At 39.0% G+C, this 24,812-nt stretch overlaps 1 protein-coding gene across 6 annotated transcripts; it reads right to left on the bottom strand.

The window, feature by feature from the left end:
- Positions 1-1,453: 1,453 nt before the first annotated feature.
- zgc:194242 (uncharacterized protein LOC100005854 homolog) lies at positions 1,454-24,086 on the bottom strand. 6 transcript variants are annotated; one of them, XM_052595282.1, is made up of 3 exons: positions 23,632-24,086; positions 3,342-3,392; positions 1,454-3,178 (listed from the first exon to the last, which is right to left on the bottom strand). In XM_052595282.1, exons 1-3 carry the CDS (start codon positions 24,065-24,067, stop codon positions 2,982-2,984), a joined length of 684 nt encoding a protein of 227 aa, XP_052451242.1. In that variant the 5' UTR covers positions 24,068-24,086; the 3' UTR covers positions 1,454-2,981. The 6 variants fall into 6 exon arrangements, with proteins under 6 accessions (XP_052451242.1, XP_052451241.1, XP_052451246.1 ...); XM_052595281.1 differs by lacking the exon at positions 23,632-24,086 and adding an exon at positions 20,086-20,521; XM_052595286.1 differs by lacking the exons at positions 3,342-3,392; positions 23,632-24,086 and adding exons at positions 5,827-6,264; positions 6,460-6,756.
- Between the last annotated feature and the right edge of the window lie 726 nt (positions 24,087-24,812).

Here is a 24,812-nt window from a genome sequence, read left to right as displayed (position 1 = left end):
GTATACATGTGATAAAGAATGATTTAATAAAGTTATTAGTTTCATAAATGTATGTCTTGAAGACTACTGAACAATTCAGGGAGATATGAATGTAAAAATATAAATATCTATATTCAAAGGTACTTCTACATCTTCATCAGCAATAAACATGAAATCCTGTTACAAAATAAAATGAGATCAATATCATTTAGATGTTGTAAGATTTTCTTGAGTTGCTCTGAAGTGCTTCCAGTGCCTCTCTTGTTTTCATATTTTTATGCTTAAGAAAAATCTTTTCATCTGTGTCCACAACACTCATAAAACACAAGAGAGAAGTGAAACATTGAAGAGCACTGGCTCCCCTGTGATGACAGTGTGTGAATTGCTGAACTTTGCTAGACAGGCAGTCATGAAAAGCACACATCTTACCTTGTTCTTCTGGATTCCTGGTCAGCAGTCCATTTCTTGGCCTTCTCTCCTATCTATGTATTGGTTTGATGTGTTTAAAATCTGAGGACTGGAAAGTATGTCAGACAATTCAGTTTTTAAGGAGATATTAAAGCAATAACAGAACACTTAAAAGGAATAGTTCACCCAAAGAAAAGAAAAAAGGAAAAAGGTGCATGGTCATTCCTGTGGAAACCGCTCTTTCTAAATCTAAAAGCGCCCCCTGCTGGCCTGGCTGAAAATGAATTTGCATTTTCAATAAGCCTGTCTCCAGAAACGTGTGTGTTGTTGTTTCTGCAGCAACTCTGAGCACTTTCTTTCTCACAAATAATTTTTCCTGGCTGAAGCACATTTGTTTCAGTTAATAAGAATAAACTGCCTACATCACCAGTCAAAAGTTTATTGAAGGTTTTTAAGTTGTTTTTTTTTTTTTTTTTTGTTAGAATGATCATCTGCTCACCAAGCCTGCATTGATTTGAGCCAAAATACATCAAAAGCAGCAATATTTTAAAATAATTGTACTATTTAATAAAACTGCTTTCTATTTGAATATATTTCAAAATGTAATTTATTCCTGTGATCAAAGCTGTATTTTCAGCATCATTACTCCAGTCATCAGTGTCACATGATCCTTCAGAAATCATTCTAACATGCTTATTCGTAATTAATGATGAAAACTGTTGGGCTGCTTAATATATATATATTTTTATTATTATTATTATTATTATTATTATTTATTTTATTTTTTTTTTGGAACCTGTGACACTTTCGTCAGGATCTTTTGAATAAAAAGAACAGCATTTATTTAAAATATAAAGCTATTGTAACAATAAACACTACAGTTTTACTGTTTGAGGTCAGTACATTTTTATACTTTTTTTTTTTTTAAGAAAATAATAGGCTACTTTATTCAGCAAGGATTTGCTAAATTGATACAAAGTGATAGTAAAGTAAAAATTATAATTATGTAATAATTTTCTCAAACCTGAATGTTTACTTTCTTATATATACACATGTACGCATTAAGTGATTAACTCCAACAATTATTTTATTGTGCAATAATGCAGTTTTTTATTATTATGCAAGTCCATTGCTCACTGGCTCTGAATACACATACAGACAAATCATGGGTCACAGAATGCTCCCGATCAAATTATTTAGGCTAAGCATCAACATTCACAAACCACTGTCCACTGTTATTTTAACAGAAAAGAAAGAGCTCGTAATCTTGACTTGATAGATTGGAAATAGGAAGTTACTGAAGAAGTGCTCTCGCTCAACACAGTGGAGTAAATCTATGTTAACTTTGTGGTTTATTATTTTGAGTCGTATGGGAGGCAGTAACACACGTCCCTCTCACAATACATTGCTTTACAGATCTATAGCTTTTGCTGCTCAGAAATATTCACGCAATCATGCAACACATATCAGAAGATAGCGTGCGCTCACACTCACTGATCTATATACAACTGAACCGTGCTCCTGTCCACGCCACGCCACTCTCTGCTGCGATGGGTCCTGTGATTGTGCAGGTCTCTAATAGGAAGATGCCTGTTATAATGTTATGATCGAGGCTCTGGACTCTGACTATAACTTGTTTTTCTGTAATTTTCTATAAAAACGTTAATGTCCTGGCAGTGACAAATAGCTTGTTTTATATTTAATATAATTACATTAATGTTATAAGTTGAGATTTAGGCTACAATAGTTATTTTAACTGCTACCATGTAAAGAGAATACAGCTGTAAAAAGCACTTTATTTAAAGTATTTGCACACTAAATGTTATTACTCTTTTGTTCATATAGGGCTTTTGTTGCATGAAACTACAATTTTTAATATATATATACAGTATTGTTCAAAATAATAGCAGTACAATGTGACTAACCAGAATAATCAAGGTTTTTAGTATATTTTTTTATTGTTACGTGGCAAACAAGTTACCAGTAGGTTCAGTAGATTCTCAGAAAACAAACGAGACCCAGCATTCATGATATGCACGCTCTTAAGGCTGTGCAATTGGGCAATTAGTTGAATTAGTTGAAAGGGTTGTGTTCAAAAAAATAGCAGTGTGGCATTCAATCACTGAGGTCATCAATTTTGTGAAGAAACAGGTGTGAATCAAGTGGCCCCTATTTAAGGATGAAGCCAACACTTGTTGAACATGCATTTGAAAGCTGAGGAAAATGGGTCGTTCAAGACATTGTTCAGAAGAACAGCGTACTTTCTACTGGTAACTTGTTTGCCATATAGCAATAAAAAAATATACGAAAAACCTTGATTATTCTGGTTAGTCACATTGTACTGCTATTATTTTGAACAATACTGTATATATATATATATATATATTTTTTTTTTTTTTTTTTTCATAATACCTAATGTTAGTCAAAACAATAGTTTTGCAAGTAATTTTTGTTATTGTTTCAGAAATGTTTGCATCTCATATACTGTAGATACAATATATAAAGTCATTGGCAATATTTACTCTTGTTTGATTTATCTAATTCAGATTCAATCATTAAAGTGAGAAATGGCATATATTACATCACACAGGAATTCATTTCACAGCAGTGGCAAAAATAGCTTGAAATGTGATGAGTTTCTCTCTTTTATTCTCCATTCGGACATCTGTGAATCCGGAGGACTGCAGTGTTTCCATGTAGACCTCAGGACGCCAGCTCTCCCCGCTAAACATGTTCTTCGAGGCTACTTTCTTAACACTATCAAGCCTGAGAGCTGTGACCATAGTTCCACCTGAGAAACAGAAAATAAATACAAATAATTTGCACATTGTTTTCAATCTTACGGTAGAGTGGGGGGAAAGGCCTCCCTACTGTTTATCCCCAAATAAGCACAAGATAAAGTTTTAATTGTAACTATGTACTACGTTGATGTTGAGTGATGTAGAAGTTTTCACCTTGAAACTTGCACTGGTGATGGACCTCAGAGAAAATGGATCTAAAATGATCTTATTTTCAGCAGTAAGAAAAAAGAAATGTTTTAAAACTTGTTTCATAGAAAATACACAGTTTTATGAAAGCATGTAGACAGGGAGTATGTGTCATTTAAGAAAAAATATATTTTCAGAATGACATTTTATTTTCTCAAACATAGTCCGTGGAGTAAAAACAATGGGCAATTACTGTAGTTACTCTGTTCTGAACATCAAAAGCTTTGTTTTTCCATCAAATGCATTATAACTAGTTGGTTGAATAAAAATATTTGGACTTATATAAAAAAATTACTTCAAGTCAGCACCGTAGCTTTTAGCTAGCCAGTTAGCATCAGCTAACAACATTATTTTAGATAGGCTATTATAATTTAGTAATTCAGAATTTTTTATATTATTTTATAGAATTGTATATTATATAGAATTCAGAATTTATTATATTATTTTACATTTTAAGTTTAAACTGTCTGCACTCTGATTTTGTTGTAAATGTATAAAGTAAATTTCTTTGTGAAACTAACTTTGCACAGGGCTGCCAACTCTCACGCTTTCGGCATGAATCTCACCCGATTGGATCATTCTAAAAGAAGAAAAACACATACACCTAGGATGCTTTGAGGGTATAGAAGATGGACCACCAATTTTCATTCAATTGTTTTTTTATATCAAATACTGTTATGCCGCTATACAATATATGCACTAGAGCAGGAGCCCAATTCTGTTCCTGGAGGGCCACTGTCCTGCAGAGTATTAAACACACCAGAAACAACCAATCAAGATCTTATTAGGCATACTAGAAACTTCTAGGCAGGTGTGATGAGGTAAGCTAAATTCTGCAGGACAGTGGCCCTCCAGGATCGACTTTGGACACCCCTGTACCAGCGTGAATGATGGAGAGATTAGGCATCCAACCTTATATGTTAGAGCCTGTATCAGATGAAGATACAGATTTTGAGAGATTTTGCAAGAATGTTTATCGTCTGTGGTATGAGCATGATCGCTGCGAGTCACGCTGGTGGAGTGAACGAGGCTTGAAAGAGTTGTACAGTCTCGGCTGTCATAATATAAGCATTTTTGGACTTGTCTTTTCCACTTATTTTAGAGACTTTAGAAAGTTAATGACGGCGCAGTTCAGGGTCATCGATATCTATAAACTACCTTAGTTTCAAAAGATTTGAAATAATTGTGGTTTGTTTTAATTTATGTATTGGCTTTTGTTTGTTTTAATAGCAATATCTGGCAACACTGCATCGATGATTCGGCTGTGGAGGTCCAGGTGGTCTACAACATGGGCTGGTGTACGCTATGCAAACGCTGGGGGCGTAAAGATTAATGATCCTGACTGTTATGTCACAGTCTGTATTATGTTGGGATTCACCTCTTTTTCACTGGTCTTTTGCACGCAGGATATGGATGAAACAATGGTTATTTCCATGAAAAGCACTTTTATAATTCAACCATGGCAAAAAAGAAATACAGTTTTGCATTCTATGGCACATTTAAGGCAAACACTGAATTCTTTAAAAGACTTAATTTCTATAAAAAAAAAAAAAAAATTAACAAAATAATGATCACAAAATAAAGACTAAGTGTTTTTCCTTGTAACATTGATCACACATTAGCTTCTAATCAAAAAAGTTTCTATAAGATCTCTATTCCATGCTGTTAAATAATTTCTACATGACTCTATTTGAGTATCAACTAATGTTTCCTAATTAAGTTTCACTGCAATTATACTGGACAATACATCACATCTATCCAACCCACATATAGGCCTACTTTTACTCATAAATATGTACATTGTGCCCACAGTTGGAGCCTGCATTTTTAATTTGTGATAGGCCTTCATTTAGGTTGAAATGGCCAAATATGCCTCCCTTAAGAAAAATGTGAATTTATTGCTATACACTCATAAAAATAAAGGTGCTTAAAAGGTTCTTCATATAGCGATGCCATAGAAGAACCATTTTTGGTTCCACAAAGAACCATTCAGTCAAAGGTTTTTTAAAGAATTATCTCTTTTTTATATATATAATCTTCTTTCACCACAAAAAAGATATTATGTGAAACAGAAAGGTTCTTCAGATGTTAAAGATTCTTTATGGAACCATTTAGACAAAAAAAAAAGGTTATTCTGGCATTGTGAAGCACTTTTATGTTAAAAGTGTAAGTGTGAACATATTTAGAAGAGTTAGGAGCATGTACAGGATGGTGATAAATCCTCCATTATTATTAAGAGAAATGAATCGAAACATCTAGGCTAGTTTTTATATAGCACAATATAAAAAATTGTAATGCAATCACAGCCTGCTTGAACTCTCGCTTAAAATATGAAAATGTGAAAGACTAAAAATGTATTTACAAATCAAAATGAACACCGTTCATTTAACCTCAGAACTATTTAGATAGAATAATCTCACAAATGTATATGTTCAGATGTCTATGTTCTCACCTGGTTTCATCACTCTGTGGATCGCTCGCGCTCCTGCTTTCAGATCCGGCCAGAAGTAATAACAGTTGCAGTGAAACACCTTGTCAACCGTGTTTTCCTCGATCGGCATTGCCACCAAATCACTGCAATACAGCACAGCCTTTCCTCTGGAGATCTGCTCCTTCATGCGCTGACTGGCCATCTCATGCATGTACTGAGAGTAATCCACACCAAGCAGTTTCCCCTCCGGAGCCGTGAGGAGCTGCGCTGCCGCCTGCAGACCGAAGCCTGGCCCGTGACCGAGCTCCAGCACAGTGTCGTTGGGTTGTATGTTGCACAGTTTCACAGCATTCTCCTCCAAAATCTGATTGTTCCATTTAAAGAACTTGCTCACCAACCATCCAGTTAAAGAATACGTGGGGTGACCCAGCTGTTTGCCCACTTTGTTAGCCAGCATTTCTATGCACACAACAAAACAAACGCGGAACTATTAGTTGACCTAAGCAAAAAAGGAACTATTATAAGCAAAACTGCAGACGAAATTAAAGTTAATTTAATACTTTAAAGTTTAGCCTCAGAAGAACTGACAGAAGTGCGTTCAAAATATATTTTTAATACTTCTGAAAAATAGGCGTTAAATTTACAACTGCGTACCTAGCTGTGGAATATGAAACAAGGCAAGGTCCAGATACCGTTTTAATTCGGTGTAATGTCATACGGTGCAGGTACTGTAGGCCTACCTTTTAATATAAGTGGGTTAAAGGCTTTCGCTTGATTTGGTTTCGATATAAACTTTCTTCTGGTCGTGACAGTCTTACAACAGAGAGCAACAGCACACTTACGTTTATTTTTATATAACTAAAACAAATGTATAAACATCAAAACCATGAAACGCTTATTGTAGAAGTAGTATAATGTCTGCTCCGACGCGCTATTACTTGCCTTTGCCAAGGGACCGTGTAAAAATTCCACACACTGTGTAAAAACGTAGGAATCCACTGATTTAAAGTTATAATAATAAATACAGTAATATATTCTAAAGGCCCCCACTGAGGTGATTTATCTACCTCAAATACCTGGAACATCTTTTATTATTTATAAAATCTACCAGAATTTTACATTCTGCCAGTTGTATCAGGCTCCCAAATGGTCCCTTAAATCAAGTATTAAAGGGGTCATTTGAGGTTGTTAAAAATAACATTATTTAATGTATTTGTTGTAAAGCAATGTGTTTATGCGGTTTAAGGGGGGGGGGGGGAGAAAAGAAAACTTATTTTCCACATAATGTTCATTACATTAATGAATTTAGCAGATGCTTTTATCCAAAGCGACTTACAGTGCATTCAGGCTAACAATTTTTACCTAACATGTCTTCCCTGGGAATTGAACTCACAACCTTTTGCCCTGCTAATGCAATGCTCTACAACTGAGCCACAGGAATGTACATTATTGTTTCTCCTCTATGCCTCCCCCTTTCTGAAACGCATTGATTTTTACAAAGCTCATTGTTCTGGAAAGTGAAGTGTATGCTGATTGGCCAGCTATCCAGTGCATTGTGATTGGCTGAATACCTCAAGTATGTGACAGAAATGTTATGCCCCTCACCACATTGTGATGCTGACTCCCAGCATGAGGAAACAAAACCAATAAAACCCATTACAAACTAAGCATTTGTTGCATCCAGTGGTGGACATAATTTCAGATCATAATGACCTATACTGTCTTTTGCGTTGCATATCATGCTGCGTAAACATAAAACCATGTCTGCATTTGTGATCAGAGAAATGACAAACAACAAACCTATTCTACACTGCTCAAAACTCACGTTTGAATAATCTGTGAAATATTCTTTAAAGGGGTGGTGAAATGCTATTTCATGCATACTGAGTTTTTTACACTGTTAAAGAGTTGGATTCCCATGCTAAACATGGACAAAGTTTCAAAAATTAAGTTGTACATTTGAAGGAGTATTTCTGTTCCAAAAATACTCCTTCCGGTTTGTCACAAGTTTCTGAAAGTTTTTTTCGAGTATGGCTCTGTGTGATGTTGGATGGAGCGGAATTTCCTTATATGGGTCCTAGGTCATGTCTGCCGGAAGAGCGCGCGCTCCCGTATAGCAGACCAGAGAGAGGCTGTGCACAGACAATCACTGATCAGAGCGAAAAAATTAAAATTTTAGTTTGACTCCAGTTTTGTATTTATTCCAGTTTATTTTAAAAGGTTCACATAGGCAAGTATGGATTCAAATTCATATACAAAGTAAATGAGCTGCACATGCCCTAGAGGCATTTCAAAGATGGCTGCCGAATAACACGACTTGCCTTTAAAGCGACTTTGTTGTTATCTGACTTGGAATAGCATACCTCAGAATGTGGCAACTGACCAATCAGATTGAGTATTCCACAGAGCAGTGTAATAGTTATATAATGTAAATGTGAGGCAATTTTAAATATATTTTATTACATTCATGTAACCAGCTGTAAACAAGAAACTAACAGAGCAAAGAACAGAAATGATTTGTATAACAAACTTAAAATCAGTCATTTGTAAAACATAAGCCTACTGCATGCATACTTTCTTGGTTTGCTAAATTCTCCTGTGCAATAAGAGCCTCTCTCTTGTGTGCAGTTTTCTTATTTTTAATCTCAGGAGTCTTTTCTTCTGTCTCCACACAACCCTTCAAACAAAAGAGAGAAGAGAAACAGTGCCATCAGAGTGAAGCGATGAACGAACACTGGCTCCCTTTAGTGTCTGATGTATGTAATGTCAATCTATGAACTGTTGGACTTTGCTATTGCTACAGTTTAAATATATGACAGTCCAGAAAAGCATGCATTTTACCTTGTTCTTCTGGATTGGGTGTTCAGCCATCCATCTCTTTGCTTTCTCTTGATATAGTGGTTTGTTGTATTTAAATTCCGAGAATGGAAAGTATGTCAGCTTGTTCATTTTCAAGAGTAATGTTGAGTAAGAGCAATAACAACGAAAACGTATTTCTGCCACTGAATAAAAGAGAAAAGGTAACTGGTACTTTTTTATTTTGCAATTATGGCTTTATTTCTCACAATTTCAAGTCTATATTATGAAATTCTGAGTAAAAATTAAGATTAAAGTTAAATTGCAATTGCGAGAAGAAAGCCTATTTAATACGCATAATTGTTTTCTCACAATTGAGTTTATATTATGCAAATGTGAGAAAAAAATGTCTGAATTGTGAGATAAGAAGTTACAATTAACTTTTTTTTATTTTTTATTCAGTGGCAGAAACAGTTTTCCATAATTGAGAGTCAGAAGTGTGAAAGTGGTACAAAATGAAATCATTTTTTGAACAAACAGCTAATCCCAAACCCAATTTAAGCCTCTGTTTCAGCCAATGTAATTACGGGCTATATCTCACTATATCTCACTATATCACTATAGACTCACTATATCAACCATGAGTGGGTCGTCTGGGTTTGCTTCAGCCATCATTAACTGTATGGAGGTAAGCACAGAAATGTTGAGCCAATGGACTCCAAGCTCCCTTTGAAACAAAATGCATATGAATATCAACATGTAACAGCTGACTATCACAACACATATGTGACCCTGGACCACTAAGTGTACATTTTTCCAAACTGAGATTTATACATCATCTGAAAGCTGAATAAATCTGGAATCTGAGGGTGCAAAAAAAAATCTAAATGCTGAGAAAATCTCCTTTAAAGTTGTGTAAATACATTCTTAGCAATGTATATTACTAATAAAAAATGTAGTTTTGATATAATTAGAATAGGAAATCTACAACATATCTTCATGGAAATTGATCTTTAATTAATATCCTAATGATGTTTGGCATAAAAGAAAAATAGATAATTTTGACCCATATAATGTTTGTTTAGCTATTGCTAAAAATATACCCCATGTGACTTAAGACTGTTTTGGTGGTCCAGGGTCACAAATGCATGCCATACTTCAAAAACAAAAATGATAATAAATTATATTTTGCAGAAAGAAAATGAATCCCATATTTATAGATTTTTTTTTTTTTTTTTTTTTTTCAGCTTCATAGCATCAAGACAAATGCATCATGCATTATACATTTTTGGGTGATAGATGGGTGTCAGGAAATGTATCTTTGGAGGCTCAAATGGATACCTTCAAACATGAGAGGAGTATTAAAATTATAGTTCTAACAAAAATTTAAATTTGCTGTAAATGTAGTAAGGTTTTCAAGTTGTGGATTAGTTTGTTTATTCAATTTAGAGAAATGTATCATTACAAGAAAACCATCAAGAAATTTAAACTTCAAAACACTTATTCTGGTCTAAATACGAGTCCATAATCCATAATAACGCTTTCTACAGTGAAAAAAATAAATAAAAAATAATCCCCTGTTGTCCTCTCACACCAAAATCCACCAACATATTTGATTTGGACTGTTTTTGTGTTGTAAACGGTTCTTGATCTGTGCATATTTTTTTTTTTTTCACTGGAGAAATTATACATTTCTCCAAATCTGTTCTGATGAAGAAACAAACTACATCTTGAATTGCCTGAGGGTGACTACATTTTTTAATGTATTTTTGACTGAACTATTTCTTTAAGAATACGAAAAATCAATTTATTAAAACAGCACAGTGATGTTGAGATCATGTAATAGTCTCACCTCTCAGGTCTGTTGATTTCCAGAGTGAAAATGGCTCTTTCATGGAGTGTTTGCACCTCCATCAATCTCTATATCAAACACAAGCACAATGCAGAAGACGCGTTCTGTAAGTAGTAAATATTAAGGGCCGTACACACCGGGATGAATATCAGCGCGCGTTATTCGCCAGCATCATGCAACAGCTGATGTATTTTTAATTTGACCGAAGACTGTACAGCTGGGGACAATCTCCTAAGTGCTAGTATCAAGCCAAGAGCAAAAAAGTAATTTTCATCATTTCGTTGCTCTCTGCACTCCTCTTTCTCTCTTCTGTGTTCCTCTTTCTCACTTTCCCTGGCTTCTTTGAATAAGAGGTACCGGTCCAAGAAGTTTGTTGTCTCTGGCCGTTTTCTTTTGTTCACAGTAGACCTTGTCACAGTTGGGCTGGAGAAGGATGATCCTGGAGACGTGCTTGCTGGTGCTTCTTCACTGTCAACCACTTGGTCAACCCCTTCATCCATATTTTCGGGATAAATATTGCGGTGAACACTGTAAAGACAAATTCAGTTTACATCAGAAACAATAACTCACACTGCGGGCCATGCCACACTTCATACCCATCTTGACAAAATAATCCAGAGCTTAATGTTTAATTACTAATTTAGTTTAGATTCATACTAATTTTAATGTACCATATGTCTGGCAACAAAATTTCAGCAGAGGTTACCTATACACAGAACATAAACTAATATATTGAACTAGAGGTGTGATCACATGGTGAACAGGGAACATGCAATGATATCATGTTAATCAATGTTTAAAGGGTTAGTTTGCCCAAAAATGAAAATTATGTAATTAATAACTCACCCTTATGGTGTTCCAAACATCGAAGGCCTCCTTTTATCTTCGGAAAACAGTTTAAGATATTTTAGATTTAGTCCGAGAGCTCTCAGTCCCTCCATTGAAGCTGTGTGTACGGTCTACTGTCCATGTACAGAAAGGTAAGAAAAACATCATCAAAGTAGTCCATGTGACATCAGAGGGTCCGTTGGAATTTTTTGAAGCATCGAAAATACATTTTGGTTCAAAAATAGCAAAAACAACGACTTTATTCAGCATAGTCTTCTCTTCCGTGTCTGTGAGAGAGGGATTGCGGTTTTCCGGATTTCCGGTTCGCGAACGAATCATTCAGTTCACTAAATTGAACTGAATCGTTTTAAACGGTTCGCATCTCTAATACGCATTAATCCACAATTGACTTAAGCTGTTAACTTTTTTAATGTGGCTGACACTCCCTCTGAGTTCAAACAAACCAATATCCCGGAGTAATTCATGTACTCAAACAGTACACTGACTGAACTGCTGTGATGAACACCGAGACGAGCCAGATAACGAACAATAGACTGACTCGTTCACGAGTGAAGAACCGTTTCTTTCAGACGTGTCCGATTCGTGAACCGAGGAGCTGATGATACTGCGCATGTGTGATCCAGCGTGAAGCAGACCGACACACAGAGCGTCTGAAGTGATTTTGGTGATTGATTCTGAACTGATTGCGTGCTAATGTTATGGGTGCGGGTAAACCGAAGGCTTGAATCAAGGGCAATCATCGCCAATGACGCCATTACGTCGAGCGCAAAAGAACTGGTGAACCGTTTTCTTCAACCGGTTTATTGAATCGAACTGTCCGAAAGAACTACTGGTGATCCGAACACCGATGCAACCGGTTCTTCACTTGTGAATGAGTCAGTCTATTGTTCGTTATCTGGCTCGGCTAGGTGTTCATCACAGCAGTTTCAATTACTCCGGGATATTGGTTTGTTTGAACTCAGAGGGAGTGTCAGCCACATTAAAAAAGTTAACATCTTAAGTCATTTGTGGATTAATCCGTATTAGAGATGCGAACCGTTTAAAACGATTCAGTTCGATTTGGTGAACTGAATGATTCGTTCGCAAACCGGAAATCCAGCTGCTTTGATTTGAACTCTCTCTCACACAAAAACGGAAGAGAAGACAATGCTGAATAAAGTCGTTGTTTTTGCCATTTTTGGACCAAAATGTAATTCCAACGGACCCTCTGATGTAACATGGACTACTTTGATTATGTTTTTCTTGCCTTTCTGGACATGGACAGTATACCGTACACACAGCTTCAATGGAGGGACTGAGAGCTCTCGGACTAAATCTAAAATATCTTAAACTGTGTTCCGAAGATAAAAGGAGGCCTTACATGTTTGGAACAGCATATGGGTGAGTTATTAATGACATAATTTTCATTTTTGGGCGAACTAACCCTTTAATGTCAATGCATTATAGTAGAGCTCACACAGCTATGTATTGTAATGTTCTAATGGTAATACCTTCGAAATTCAGTTGATGTTGCAAGGAACTCCATGACCTTCATAAATTTCCATGGCTTCTTGTTTTTAGCAGCCTGTCCACTTCGGCAATCATCTTCGCGCTTTTTTCTTGTATATGTATCTTGCAGGCTTTTCCATTTCTGTTTTACCTCCTCCACTACAGCACACAAACGATGGCGATTGTCAAACGTTTGTAGGAAAAAGTTACAAGCCTATGTACATGAAAGACAATTAAGTGAATACCACTGCATAATGTGCAATACCACTCCATAATAGTTCTCTTTTATCAAGATTTTTGTAATAGCTGTCGCGTTTGGCATACCGTTCTTTATGTTCCGACACCTACGAGACCAGCAGCTCTCCATTCATCTTGCCTTGCATCTCTCTCATCATATTTCTTCCCGGCAGTGTAGACACTACTTGGTTTATATCTTCTTCGCCGTTACGTATGTGTGCTCCCAAGTTGTGTTTTACTGTAACTTCAGAAGCACCAGACACGTGAGCAAATCGCCAATCTCATTGGTCGTATAGTTTTTGACGCCGTGCGTCAAACCAAAAAAACGAACCCGAGGCGTTTTTGAAAAAAATACGCTTTTACGCGTGCCGTTTTTCGCGTCAGTGTGCGCACTCACATTGGCGCCCTTTGTTAGTCACAAGGTGTTAAACGTCGGCGAATATCATGCATGAAATAAGTCCCGGTGTGAACAGGTCTTTAGATTGTGATATTGTGTCAGTATTAAATCAGCTAGACAGAGTTTCTTCTCAAATCTTATAAACATTAACTTATACAACACTCTGACAACCCCAACCACCAAGTCAGATTCCCAGTGAAATGCTCTCTGACAGCAAATGCAATGAGTTTGCTTCCTTCTTTTCTGAGAAGATCATCAATATCAGGAAGGTGATTAGCACATCCTCAAGTAATGCAGAGGTCAGACAGATTTGGCCGCAGTATCAAAAATATACTTGTGATGAGTGAGGAGGGGCCGAGAGCCGTGGGAACGGAGCGAAACCAGTGGAGTGATTGCGAAATGAGTGACACCTGCTCCACTCACCGGTCTCGAGTCCCACGGAGGAGATCGAAAGGAGACAAAAGAGGAACAATGACATTGAAGGACGAGAGAGGACCAGACCTGGGTTTTATTTTGTGTTTGGTTTTTATTTGTGCGCGACAGTTGTCCACGAGGGGCTGTCACGCTGTTTGTTTTTATTTTGTTATTACAGTTTAATTTGAATGTTTGCCGGCTCCCGCCTCCTCCTTCCCGTGATTGTGAAGATTGTATACCATTACAGTGGTGCCTAAACCCAGGAGGAAGGAGGAATGCGCTGCCGAAGATCCCTCACCTCTGAGGTGAATCTGCGGTGCCATCGAGCAGGGTATAGCTGTCTGCCACCATGGACGCTCAAGGCGGTGGGCTGGAGTGTGTTGCCAGGGATGGACGAACTTGAAGCCGGCCATCCGTGATGTGGAGGGGCGGCTGCCTTCTGTGAGGAAGCAGAGGAGTCGGCGCCATTCGCCAGGGGGCCGGAACTTGCTGCAATCCACGAAGAAATCGGGAGGAGCAGGGAACGGGGGACTCCAGCCTGCTGCCTGAAACCTGAGGAGCCGTCACCATCTACCGGGCGGTGGAGGAGTGTCGTGCCGTCCACCGAGGGCCATCCAGTGCTGCCGCCAGGCACCCTGGAAGAATTCACACAGCTGATGGAGGGCCAAGCGGCAGTGTGTCTGGGAACCAGAAGTTTTATTTTGCTTTCCTCTCTCCCCTCTCTTGTCTTTGTCGCTCCTCATCCTTCCATCTCCTTTTCTCTCGCCTCGTCTGTCTGTCCTTATCCCCAGGTTCCCACAGTCACCATAGTGCGCAGTCTCGGGAGTACCCCCCGGCCTGCGAGGGGTGATGCGTGTATGTGACGAGAGGGGCAGGGCTGAGAGCCATGGGAACGGAGCAAGGCCAGTGGATTGATTGGGAAATGAGCAACACCTGCTCCACTCACCGGTCTCAAGTTCCACGGAGGGGATCGGAAGGATACAAAAGAGGAGCGACGACAGTGAAGGATGAGAGAGGACCGGGCCTGGATTTTATTTTGTGTTTGGTTTTTATTTGTGCATGCAGTCATCCACAAGGGGCTGTCACTGTCATGCGGGGGGTTTGGATGTACTCAACTGCAGACAGGAAGTACAACACAACGGTTTATTAAAGACAAAAACGGGAAAACAAAACCCACAAGGGGGAAAACAATGACTAGGGCAGAGACTAAATAACTAAACAAGACTGGGTTGACAAGATAAACAAAGACTCTAAACACTAGAACACTAACTACAAACAAACACTCACGGGTAAGACAATGACTTCTTCAAGGGGTAACAATGATACAAAATCTCACTAGGTAACAATCACAGGAACCATGTAGAAACAATCACAATATGGAAACAATGAACCGCACAAGACAGAGCACACTAGGGGATATAAATAAGAAGACTAATCAAGACACAACAGGTGGCACAGGTAAGGCAATCACGACAAAACTAGGATAACAAGGGGGGCGGGGCAAGGGAACGTGACAACACAAGCACATGGCCCAAAGACAAGGTCATTTGCTTGTACACAAAACACGGGTCTGTCATGATCCTGCCTCAAGACTAGAGGAAAGTCAGGACATGAAGGCAGAATCATGACAGAACCCCTCCCTTAAGGAGCGGCTTCCAGATGCTCCTCAAGGGAACATCAAACACGGGACATGACTGACTGAGACAGAGACAGAAACCAACAAGACATGACAAATAACAATAAAGGAAAACATGAAAACACTATAACAGGGTTAGGATGGCACATCAAAAAAAAAAAAAAAAAACAAGGAAGGGAAGGAGGCGGGACAACAAAGTTCATGGGGGGAAGTCTAGGGTGGGTGGGTGGGGCAGGAGTCTTAGGAGGACGGGACGAAGGCTGACGACGATGGGTCCGGGCAGGTCTGGGTGGTGTAGGGTGAGGAGTGGTCTCTGGACAACTGACAACATCAGAGGACATGACAGGAGAAATCACAGGACACCGGACAACATCTACTGGACACTGGACAACATCAGTGGAGACAGAAACTGGCTCAGGAACCGCACTCACTGCAGCTGGCTCAGGATCAGCGCTCACTGCTGCTGGCTCGGGATCAGCGCTCACTGCTGCTGGCTCGGGATCTCTGGGGACAGGGTCTGGGGACAAGACAGGACTGGCAGGGACTTCTAAAATCTGAACTAGACGAAACAAATAATCAGACAGAGTCTTGGCAGCAAGGACAACAGGCATCTCTTTACGAGCCGAGACAGATTGCAACACCGCTTCTGCTGCAGAGTCAGCCGCGGCTCTCTCCTCAGCCCTCACGACTGCTGACTTGGACACAGTTCTCTCAGTCGCTGGTTCGGGGTCAAGGTTCACTGCTGCTGGCTCGGGGACGCCAGCGCTCACTGCTGCTGGCTCAGGGACGCCAGCGCTCACTGCTGCTGGCTCAGGGATGCCAGCGCTCACCGCTGCTGGCTCGGGATCAGCGCTCACCGCGGCTGGTTCGGGAGGCCTCGCCGACTCAGGAGGAGACAGAAGCGCAGGACCGGAAGACCCCTTCTTCCTCCTCTTTCTCCTTGGCCGTGGTGCAGAGGTCACAGCTGGGTCTGAGACTGGTTGAGGAAGTTCGGTCTCAGGCAGGGCTGACTCAATCGCTGAGGACTCCGATGCAGACTCCCACGAGAACCGTCTCCCTCGCTTCTTGGGGAGACTGATGGGTGTGGGAGGTGCCTCAGGATTTGGTGAGGGATTTGCCTGATCCCCCAGTGTTGTAACAGCCAGGAGACGACCCTCTGGGATCACTGGCAGCTGGGCAGATGGTGGGGACCTTGAGGGGGAAACCTGCGGCTCCTCCTGGGAGAAACTCCAAAAAGCCGGGCATAGACTGGGAGGGTGACACTCCTCTTGTCAGTGGGGGATGGCAACCAGCATTGCCTACGGAACTCCAACTGTTGTTGAAGCTCGGTGGACATCCTGTCTGCTGAGCTCCTTGTTTGGCGGTTCATTCTGTCATGTGGGGGGTTGGGATGAACTCAATTGCAGACAGGAAGTACAACACAACGGTTTATTAAAGACAAAAAGGGGAAAACAAAACCCACAAGGGGGAAATCAATGACTAGGGCAGAGACTAAATGACTAAACAAGAATGGGTTGACAAGATAAACAAAGACTCTAAACACTAGAACACTAACTACAAACAAAAACTCACGGGTAATACAATGACTTCTTCAAGGGGTAACAATGATACAAAATCTCACTAGGTAACAATCACAGGAACCATGTAGAAACAATCACAATATAGAAACAATGAACCGCACAAGACTGAGCACACTAGGGGATATAAATAAGAAGACTAATCAAGACACAACAGGTGGCACAGGTAAGGCAATTACAACAAAACGAGTATAACAAGGGGGGCGGGCCAAGGGAATGAGACAACACAAGCACATGGCCCAAAGACAAGGCCTTTACACAAAACACGGGTCTGTCATGATCCTGCCTCAAGACTAGAGGAAAGTCAGGACATGAAGGCGGAATCATGACAGTCACACTGTTTTGTTTATTTTATTATTAAAGTTTGATTTTGAACACCAGTTCCCGCCTCCTTCTTCCCATGATAATGGAGTTTTTATACCGTTAAACCGAGGGCCATCCAGTGCCGCCGCCAGGCAACGCAGAAGAGTCCACACAACTGGTGAAGGGCTGAGTGACAGTGTGTCTGGGAACCAGGCCTGGATTTTATTTTGTGTTTTAGTTTTGTTTGTGTTTATTTTGTTATTCAAAGTTTCATTTGAATGTCCGCTGGTTCCCGCCTCCTCCTTCCCGTGATTGTGAAGATTGTATACCATTACAATACTATGTCTATTTTGAAGCAATTTATAGCAAAAGTTTGGAAGAAATAATGCAGCACCTGAAATCGTCAATCTGCTATTTTGAATACACTTCCCACATATTTTTTTTCTCATGTAGTGAATGCCTCACTTCTTTCTGGGACATTTCCAAACTCCTTGAAAACTGTTGTTTAGCCCCTCCTGAAAAAGAGCAATCTTGATAACACCATTTTGAGCAATTATAGACTAATATCAAATATTCAAAATTCTAGAAAAGGTAGTTTTTAATCAGTTGAACATGTACCTAAACTTAAATGGATACCTGGACAATTTTCAATCTGGTTTCCGACCGCATCACAGCACAGGGACAGCACTCATTAATATAATAAATTATATTTGCTTAAATTCTGATTCTGGCAAAATATCAGTGCTGCGTTAGACACTGTCGATCATAACATACTTCTACAGAGACTGGAAAACTGTGTCAGGCTTAGTATAGTATACAACTTAGTATAGGAGAGCATACGTCTAAGTGGACTTCCATAACATGCAGAGTCCCAGAAGGCTCAATTCTTGCACCTCTCTTGTTTAGCCTGTATATGCTCCCACTAAGTCAAATAATGAGAAAGAAACAAATTGCTTATCACAGCTATGCTGATGATACCCAGATTTACCTAGCCTTATCGCCAAATGACTACAGCCCCATTGACTCCCTCTGCCAATGTATTGATGAAATTAATAGTTGAATGTGCCAGAACGTTCTTCAAGGAAAAAACTGATGATGTTTTCAAGGTGAATGCATACCTTGACTCTGGGGGTCAACTAAACTACTAAAAATCAACTAAAAATCAAGTCAGGAATCTCGAGACATACCTTAGTTTCAGTAGTCATGTCAAAGCAGCATACTATCATTTTTAAAAACATTGCAAGAATTAGATGTTTTGTTTCCAGTCAAGACTTGGAGAAACTTGTTCATGGCTTTATTACCAGCAGGGTGGACTTTTGTAATGGTCTCCTCACTGGCATTCCCAAAAAGACCATTAGACAGCTGCAGCTCATCCAGAACGCTGCTGCCAGGATACTGACTAGAACCAGAAAATCTGAGCATATCACACCAGTCCTCAGGTCCTTACACTGGCTTCCAGTTACATTTAGGATTGATTTTAAAGTACTTTTACTCGTTTATAAATCACTTAATAGCCTAGGACCGAAATACATTGCAGATATGCTCACCAATTATAAGACCGTTAGAAATACCAAAGGTCCACACAAAACAAGGGGATTCCACTTTGTTACTATGCCACTTGCAGTTGGAATCAACTTCCAGAAGAGATGTGCTAAAACATTAGCCACTTTTAAATCTAGACTTAAATCTCATCTGTTTAGCTGTACATTTATTGAATGAGCACTGTGTGATGTCCGAACTGTATTTTACAAATTCACTGTAATTATGTAAAATCATTTTCTAATTTTAACTGTTTTAAAATCATTTTTAATCAATGTTTAAATCATTTTCACATTTTTAAAAAAATTCCTTGTTTTACTATTGTAAGTTTTTTTTCATGCTTATTTAACTTTCTTTTATGCAAAGCACTTTGAATTACCATTGTGTAGGAAATGTGCTATACAAATAAACTTTCTGTGTAAGGTTTCTAGGATACATTATTTTACTGAATTTTGGTTAATTTGTGTTGGATGTGAAAAGTAAACATGTTCTCTAAAACAAACTTATCCATGCATATAATGTAAATCACTAGCAACACTCATTTTGGATTCATTTTATTTCAATCCTGAATTCAACACAATCCTAAGAAAGTGTAAGGGTACATAGTGTATTGCACATCAGTACATTACACAGGAATTTTATTTCACAGCAGTTGCAAAAATAGCTTGAAGTGTGGTGAGTTTCTCTCTTTTATTCTCCATTCGGACATCTGTGAATCCAGCGGACTGAAGTGCCTCCATGTAGACATCAGGACGCCATTTGTCTCCAGTAAGCACTTTCAATTTAGCAGCTTTGATGACACTGTCTAGTCTGAGAGTTGTAACCATATTTCCACCTACAAGGGCAGAAAATAATAATTTCCAATGTTAAAATAAAGAAGACTAGTAATCTGAGACCACGTTGTATGGATATTTTTTTTTTTATGCAATTCAGATCCCTAATAATCTAATTCCAATTCATAATTTTCCTCAAATTATTATGCTGATGATAAGTTAAAAATAAATAAATAAATAAAAAAAGAATGCATGAACCCACTGCCAACAACACTGGATGATGTTCATTTGTCCAAAAAATAAATAGATACATGCATATTTGACAGTAAAATTTATTTTACGTTTCCCCGTCCTAAATACAATATCATAAATGTTGGTTGGGACATTTTGTTGAATCGCTCAAGTTCTCGAGATCTCACCTGGTTTCATCACTCTGTGAATCGCTCGCGCTCCTGCTTTCAGATCCGGCCAGAAGTAATAACAGTTGCAGTGAAACACCTTGTCAACCGTGTTTTCCTCGATCGGCATTGCCACCAAATCACTGCAATACAGCACAGCCTTTCCTCTGGAGATCTGCTCCTTCATGCGCTGACTGGCCATCTCATGCATGTACTGAGAGTAATCCACACCAAGCAGTTTCCCCTCCGGAGCCGTGAGGAGCTGCGCTGCCGCCTGCAGACCGAAGCCTGGCCCGTGACCGAGCTCCAGCACAGTGTCGTTGGGTTGTATGTTGCACAGTTTCACAGCATTCTCCTCCAAAATCTGATTGTGCCATTTAAAGAACTTGCTCACCAACCATCCAGTTAAAGAATACGTGGGGTGACGCAGCTGTTTGCCCACTTTGTTAGCCAGCATTTCTATGCTGAAAAAAGTATGTATTTATGTATGTAGGGCCCTAAATATGTTGGAATTCAGAATGTGCGTTCAGTATATATTCAGAAGTACAAAAAGGGGGGTGGAGATTTAGGAAGCCCAAGGAACTGTAGACATATAGTGAAAAACTGCCCTTTGGATGTATGTCAAGCTATGTGTATGTGTGTGTGTGTGTGTGTGTGTTCTTGTTTTTGTGAAATATCAGGACACAACTCTGTATAATGACATGGGTATGACACAGGTACGAGTATAACAAGGGGGGCGGGCCAAGGGAATGAGACAACACAAGCACATGGCCCAAAGACAAGGCCTTTACACAAAACACGGGTCTGTCATGATCCTGCCTCAAGACTAGAGGAAAGTCAGGACATGAAGGCGGAATCATGACAGTCACACTGTTTTGTTTATTTTATTATTAAAGTTTGATTTTGAACACCAGTTCCCGCCTCCTTCTTCCCATGATAATGGAGTTTTTATACCGTTAAACCGAGGGCCATCCAGTGCCGCCGCCAGGCAACGCAGAAGAGTCCACACAACTGGTGAAGGGCTGAGTGACAGTGTGTCTGGGAACCAGGCCTGGATTTTATTTTGTGTTTTAGTTTTGTTTGTGTTTATTTTGTTATTCAAAGTTTCATTTGAATGTCCGCTGGTTCCCGCCTCCTCCTTCCCGTGATTGTGAAGATTGTATACCATTACAATACTATGTCTATTTTGAAGCAATTTATAGCAAAAGTTTGGAAGAAATAATGCAGCACCTGAAATCGTCAATCTGCTATTTTGAATACACTTCCCACATATTTTTTTTCTCATGTAGTGAATGCCTCACTTCTTTCTGGGACATTTCCAAACTCCTTGAAAACTGTTGTTTAGCCCCTCCTGAAAAAGAGCAATCTTGATAACACCATTTTGAGCAATTATAGACTAATATCAAATATTCAAAATTCTAGAAAAGGTAGTTTTTAATCAGTTGAACATGTACCTAAACTTAAATGGATACCTGGACAATTTTCAATCTGGTTTCCGACCGCATCACAGCACAGGGACAGCACTCATTAATATAATAAATTATATTTGCTTAAATTCTGATTCTGGCAAAATATCAGTGCTGCGTTAGACACTGTCGATCATAACATACTTCTACAGAGACTGGAAAACTGTGTCAGGCTTAGTATAGTATACAACTTAGTATAGGAGAGCATACGTCTAAGTGGACTTCCATAACATGCAGAGTCCCAGAAGGCTCAATTCTTGCACCTCTCTTGTTTAGCCTGTATATGCTCCCACTAAGTCAAATAATGAGAAAGAAACAAATTGCTTATCACAGCTATGCTGATGATACCCAGATTTACCTAGCCTTATCGCCAAATGACTACAGCCCCATTGACTCCCTCTGCCAATGTATTGATGAAATTAATAGTTGAATGTGCCAGAACGTTCTTCAAGGAAAAAACTGATGATGTTTTCAAGGTGAATGCATACCTTGACTCTGGGGGTCAACTAAACTACTAAAAATCAACTAAAAATCAAGTCAGGAATCTCGAGACATACCTTAGTTTCAGTAGTCATGTCAAAGCAGCATACTATCATTTTTAAAAACATTGCAAGAATTAGATGTTTTGTTTCCAGTCAAGACTTGGAGAAACTTGTTCATGGCTTTATTACCAGCAGGGTGGACTTTTGTAATGGTCTCCTCACTGGCATTCCCAAAAAGACCATTAGACAGCTGCAGCTCATCCAGAACGCTGCTGCCAGGATACTGACTAGAACCAGAAAATCTGAGCATATCACACCAGTCCTCAGGTCCTTACACTGGCTTCCAGTTACATTTAGGATTGATTTTAAAGTACTTTTACTCGTTTATAAATCACTTAATAGCCTAGGACCGAAATACATTGCAGATATGCTCACCAATTATAAGACCGTTAGAAATACCAAAGGTCCACACAAAACAAGGGGATTCCACTTTGTTACTATGCCACTTGCAGTTGGAATCAACTTCCAGAAGAGATGTGCTAAAACATTAGCCACTTTTAAATCTAGACTTAAATCTCATCTGTTTAGCTGTACATTTATTGAATGAGCACTGTGTGATGTCCGAACTGTATTTTACAAATTCACTGTAATTATGTAAAATCATTTTCTAATTTTAACTGTTTTAAAATCATTTTTAATCAATGTTTAAATCATTTTCACATTTTTAAAAAAATTCCTTGTTTTACTATTGTAAGTTTTTTTTCATGCTTATTTAACTTTCTTTTATGCAAAGCACTTTGAATTACCATTGTGTAGGAAATGTGCTATACAAATAAACTTTCTGTGTAAGGTTTCTAGGATACATTATTTTACTGAATTTTGGTTAATTTGTGTTGGATGTGAAAAGTAAACATGTTCTCTAAAACAAACTTATCCATGCATATAATGTAAATCACTAGCAACACTCATTTTGGATTCATTTTATTTCAATCCTGAATTCAACACAATCCTAAGAAAGTGTAAGGGTACATAGTGTATTGCACATCAGTACATTACACAGGAATTTTATTTCACAGCAGTTGCAAAAATAGCTTGAAGTGTGGTGAGTTTCTCTCTTTTATTCTCCATTCGGACATCTGTGAATCCAGCGGACTGAAGTGCCTCCATGTAGACATCAGGACGCCATTTGTCTCCAGTAAGCACTTTCAATTTAGCAGCTTTGATGACACTGTCTAGTCTGAGAGTTGTAACCATATTTCCACCTACAAGGGCAGAAAATAATAATTTCCAATGTTAAAATAAAGAAGACTAGTAATCTGAGACCACGTTGTATGGATATTTTTTTTTTTATGCAATTCAGATCCCTAATAATCTAATTCCAATTCATAATTTTCCTCAAATTATTATGCTGATGATAAGTTAAAAATAAATAAATAAATAAAAAAAGAATGCATGAACCCACTGCCAACAACACTGGATGATGTTCATTTGTCCAAAAAATAAATAGATACATGCATATTTGACAGTAAAATTTATTTTACGTTTCCCCGTCCTAAATACAATATCATAAATGTTGGTTGGGACATTTTGTTGAATCGCTCAAGTTCTCGAGATCTCACCTGGTTTCATCACTCTGTGAATCGCTCGCGCTCCTGCTTTCAGATCCGGCCAGAAGTAATAACAGTTGCAGTGAAACACCTTGTCAACCGTGTTTTCCTCGATCGGCATTGCCACCAAATCACTGCAATACAGCACAGCCTTTCCTCTGGAGATCTGCTCCTTCATGCGCTGACTGGCCATCTCATGCATGTACTGAGAGTAATCCACACCAAGCAGTTTCCCCTCCGGAGCCGTGAGGAGCTGCGCTGCCGCCTGCAGACCGAAGCCTGGCCCGTGACCGAGCTCCAGCACAGTGTCGTTGGGTTGTATGTTGCACAGTTTCACAGCATTCTCCTCCAAAATCTGATTGTGCCATTTAAAGAACTTGGTCACCAACCATCCAGTTAAAGAATACGTGGGGTGACGCAGCTGTTTGCCCACTTTGTTAGCCAGCATTTCTATGCTGAAAAAAGTATGTATTTATGTATGTAGGGCCCTAAATATGTTGGAATTCAGAATGTGCGTTCAGTATATATTCAGAAGTACAAACAGGGGGGTGGAGATTTAGGAAGCCCAAGGAACTGTAGACATATAGTGAAAAACTGCCCTTTGGATGTATGTCAAGCTATGTGTATGTGTGTGTGTGTGTGTGTGTGTTCTTGTTTTTGTGAAATATCAGGACACAACTCTGTATAATGACATGGGTATGACACAGGTATTACAAGGAGAGGGTGACTTAGGAGGACATAACCCATGTCCCCATTTTTCAAAACGATTATAAATCATACAGAATGAGTTTTTTTTTTTTTGATAAAGTAAAAATGCACAAAGTTTCCTGTGAGGGTTAGGTTTAGGTGTAGGGCAATAGAATATACAGTTTGTACAGTATAAAAACCATTATGCCTATGGGATGTCCCCACTTTTCACAAAAACGTGTGTGTGTGTGTGTGTGTGTGAGAGAGAGAGAGAGAGAGAGAGAGAGAGACATATAGATAGAGAGAGAGAGCAAATTTCTGCTTATAAATGTTTTTTTTTTTTTCTGTTGTAAGTGTTTGTTGAACATTTTAGGTTTAGGAAGCCCCTATGTAGGGGAGTGGGAGGGGGATAAAGCAAGCAGCCTGAAACAAAAGCAAGAGCACCCTCAGTTGAAACTGTAATAACAGTATTACTGGCGAAACAGATTTAGCAACCTTTTCAAGGT

Source organism: Carassius gibelio, chromosome B23 (assembly GCF_023724105.1).
Source record: "Carassius gibelio isolate Cgi1373 ecotype wild population from Czech Republic chromosome B23, carGib1.2-hapl.c, whole genome shotgun sequence".
Taxonomy (NCBI): Eukaryota; Metazoa; Chordata; class Actinopteri; order Cypriniformes; family Cyprinidae; genus Carassius; species Carassius gibelio.
This window is presented reverse-complemented; position numbering and strand designations above follow the sequence as displayed.

Coding starts and splice junctions, on each gene's coding strand:
- zgc:194242 (XM_052595282.1), bottom strand. CDS start 24,067: ATGCTGGCTAACAAAGTGGGCAAACAGCTGCGTCACCCCACGTATTCT. Junction 3,393..23,631: donor TCACAGAGTGATGAAACCAG/GTGAGATCTCGA, acceptor GCTGAAAATAAG/ATCATTTTAGATCCATTTTC. Junction 3,179..3,341: donor TCACCAGTGCAAGTTTCAAG/GTGAAAACTTCT, acceptor TCTGTTTCTCAG/GTGGAACTATGGTCACAGCT.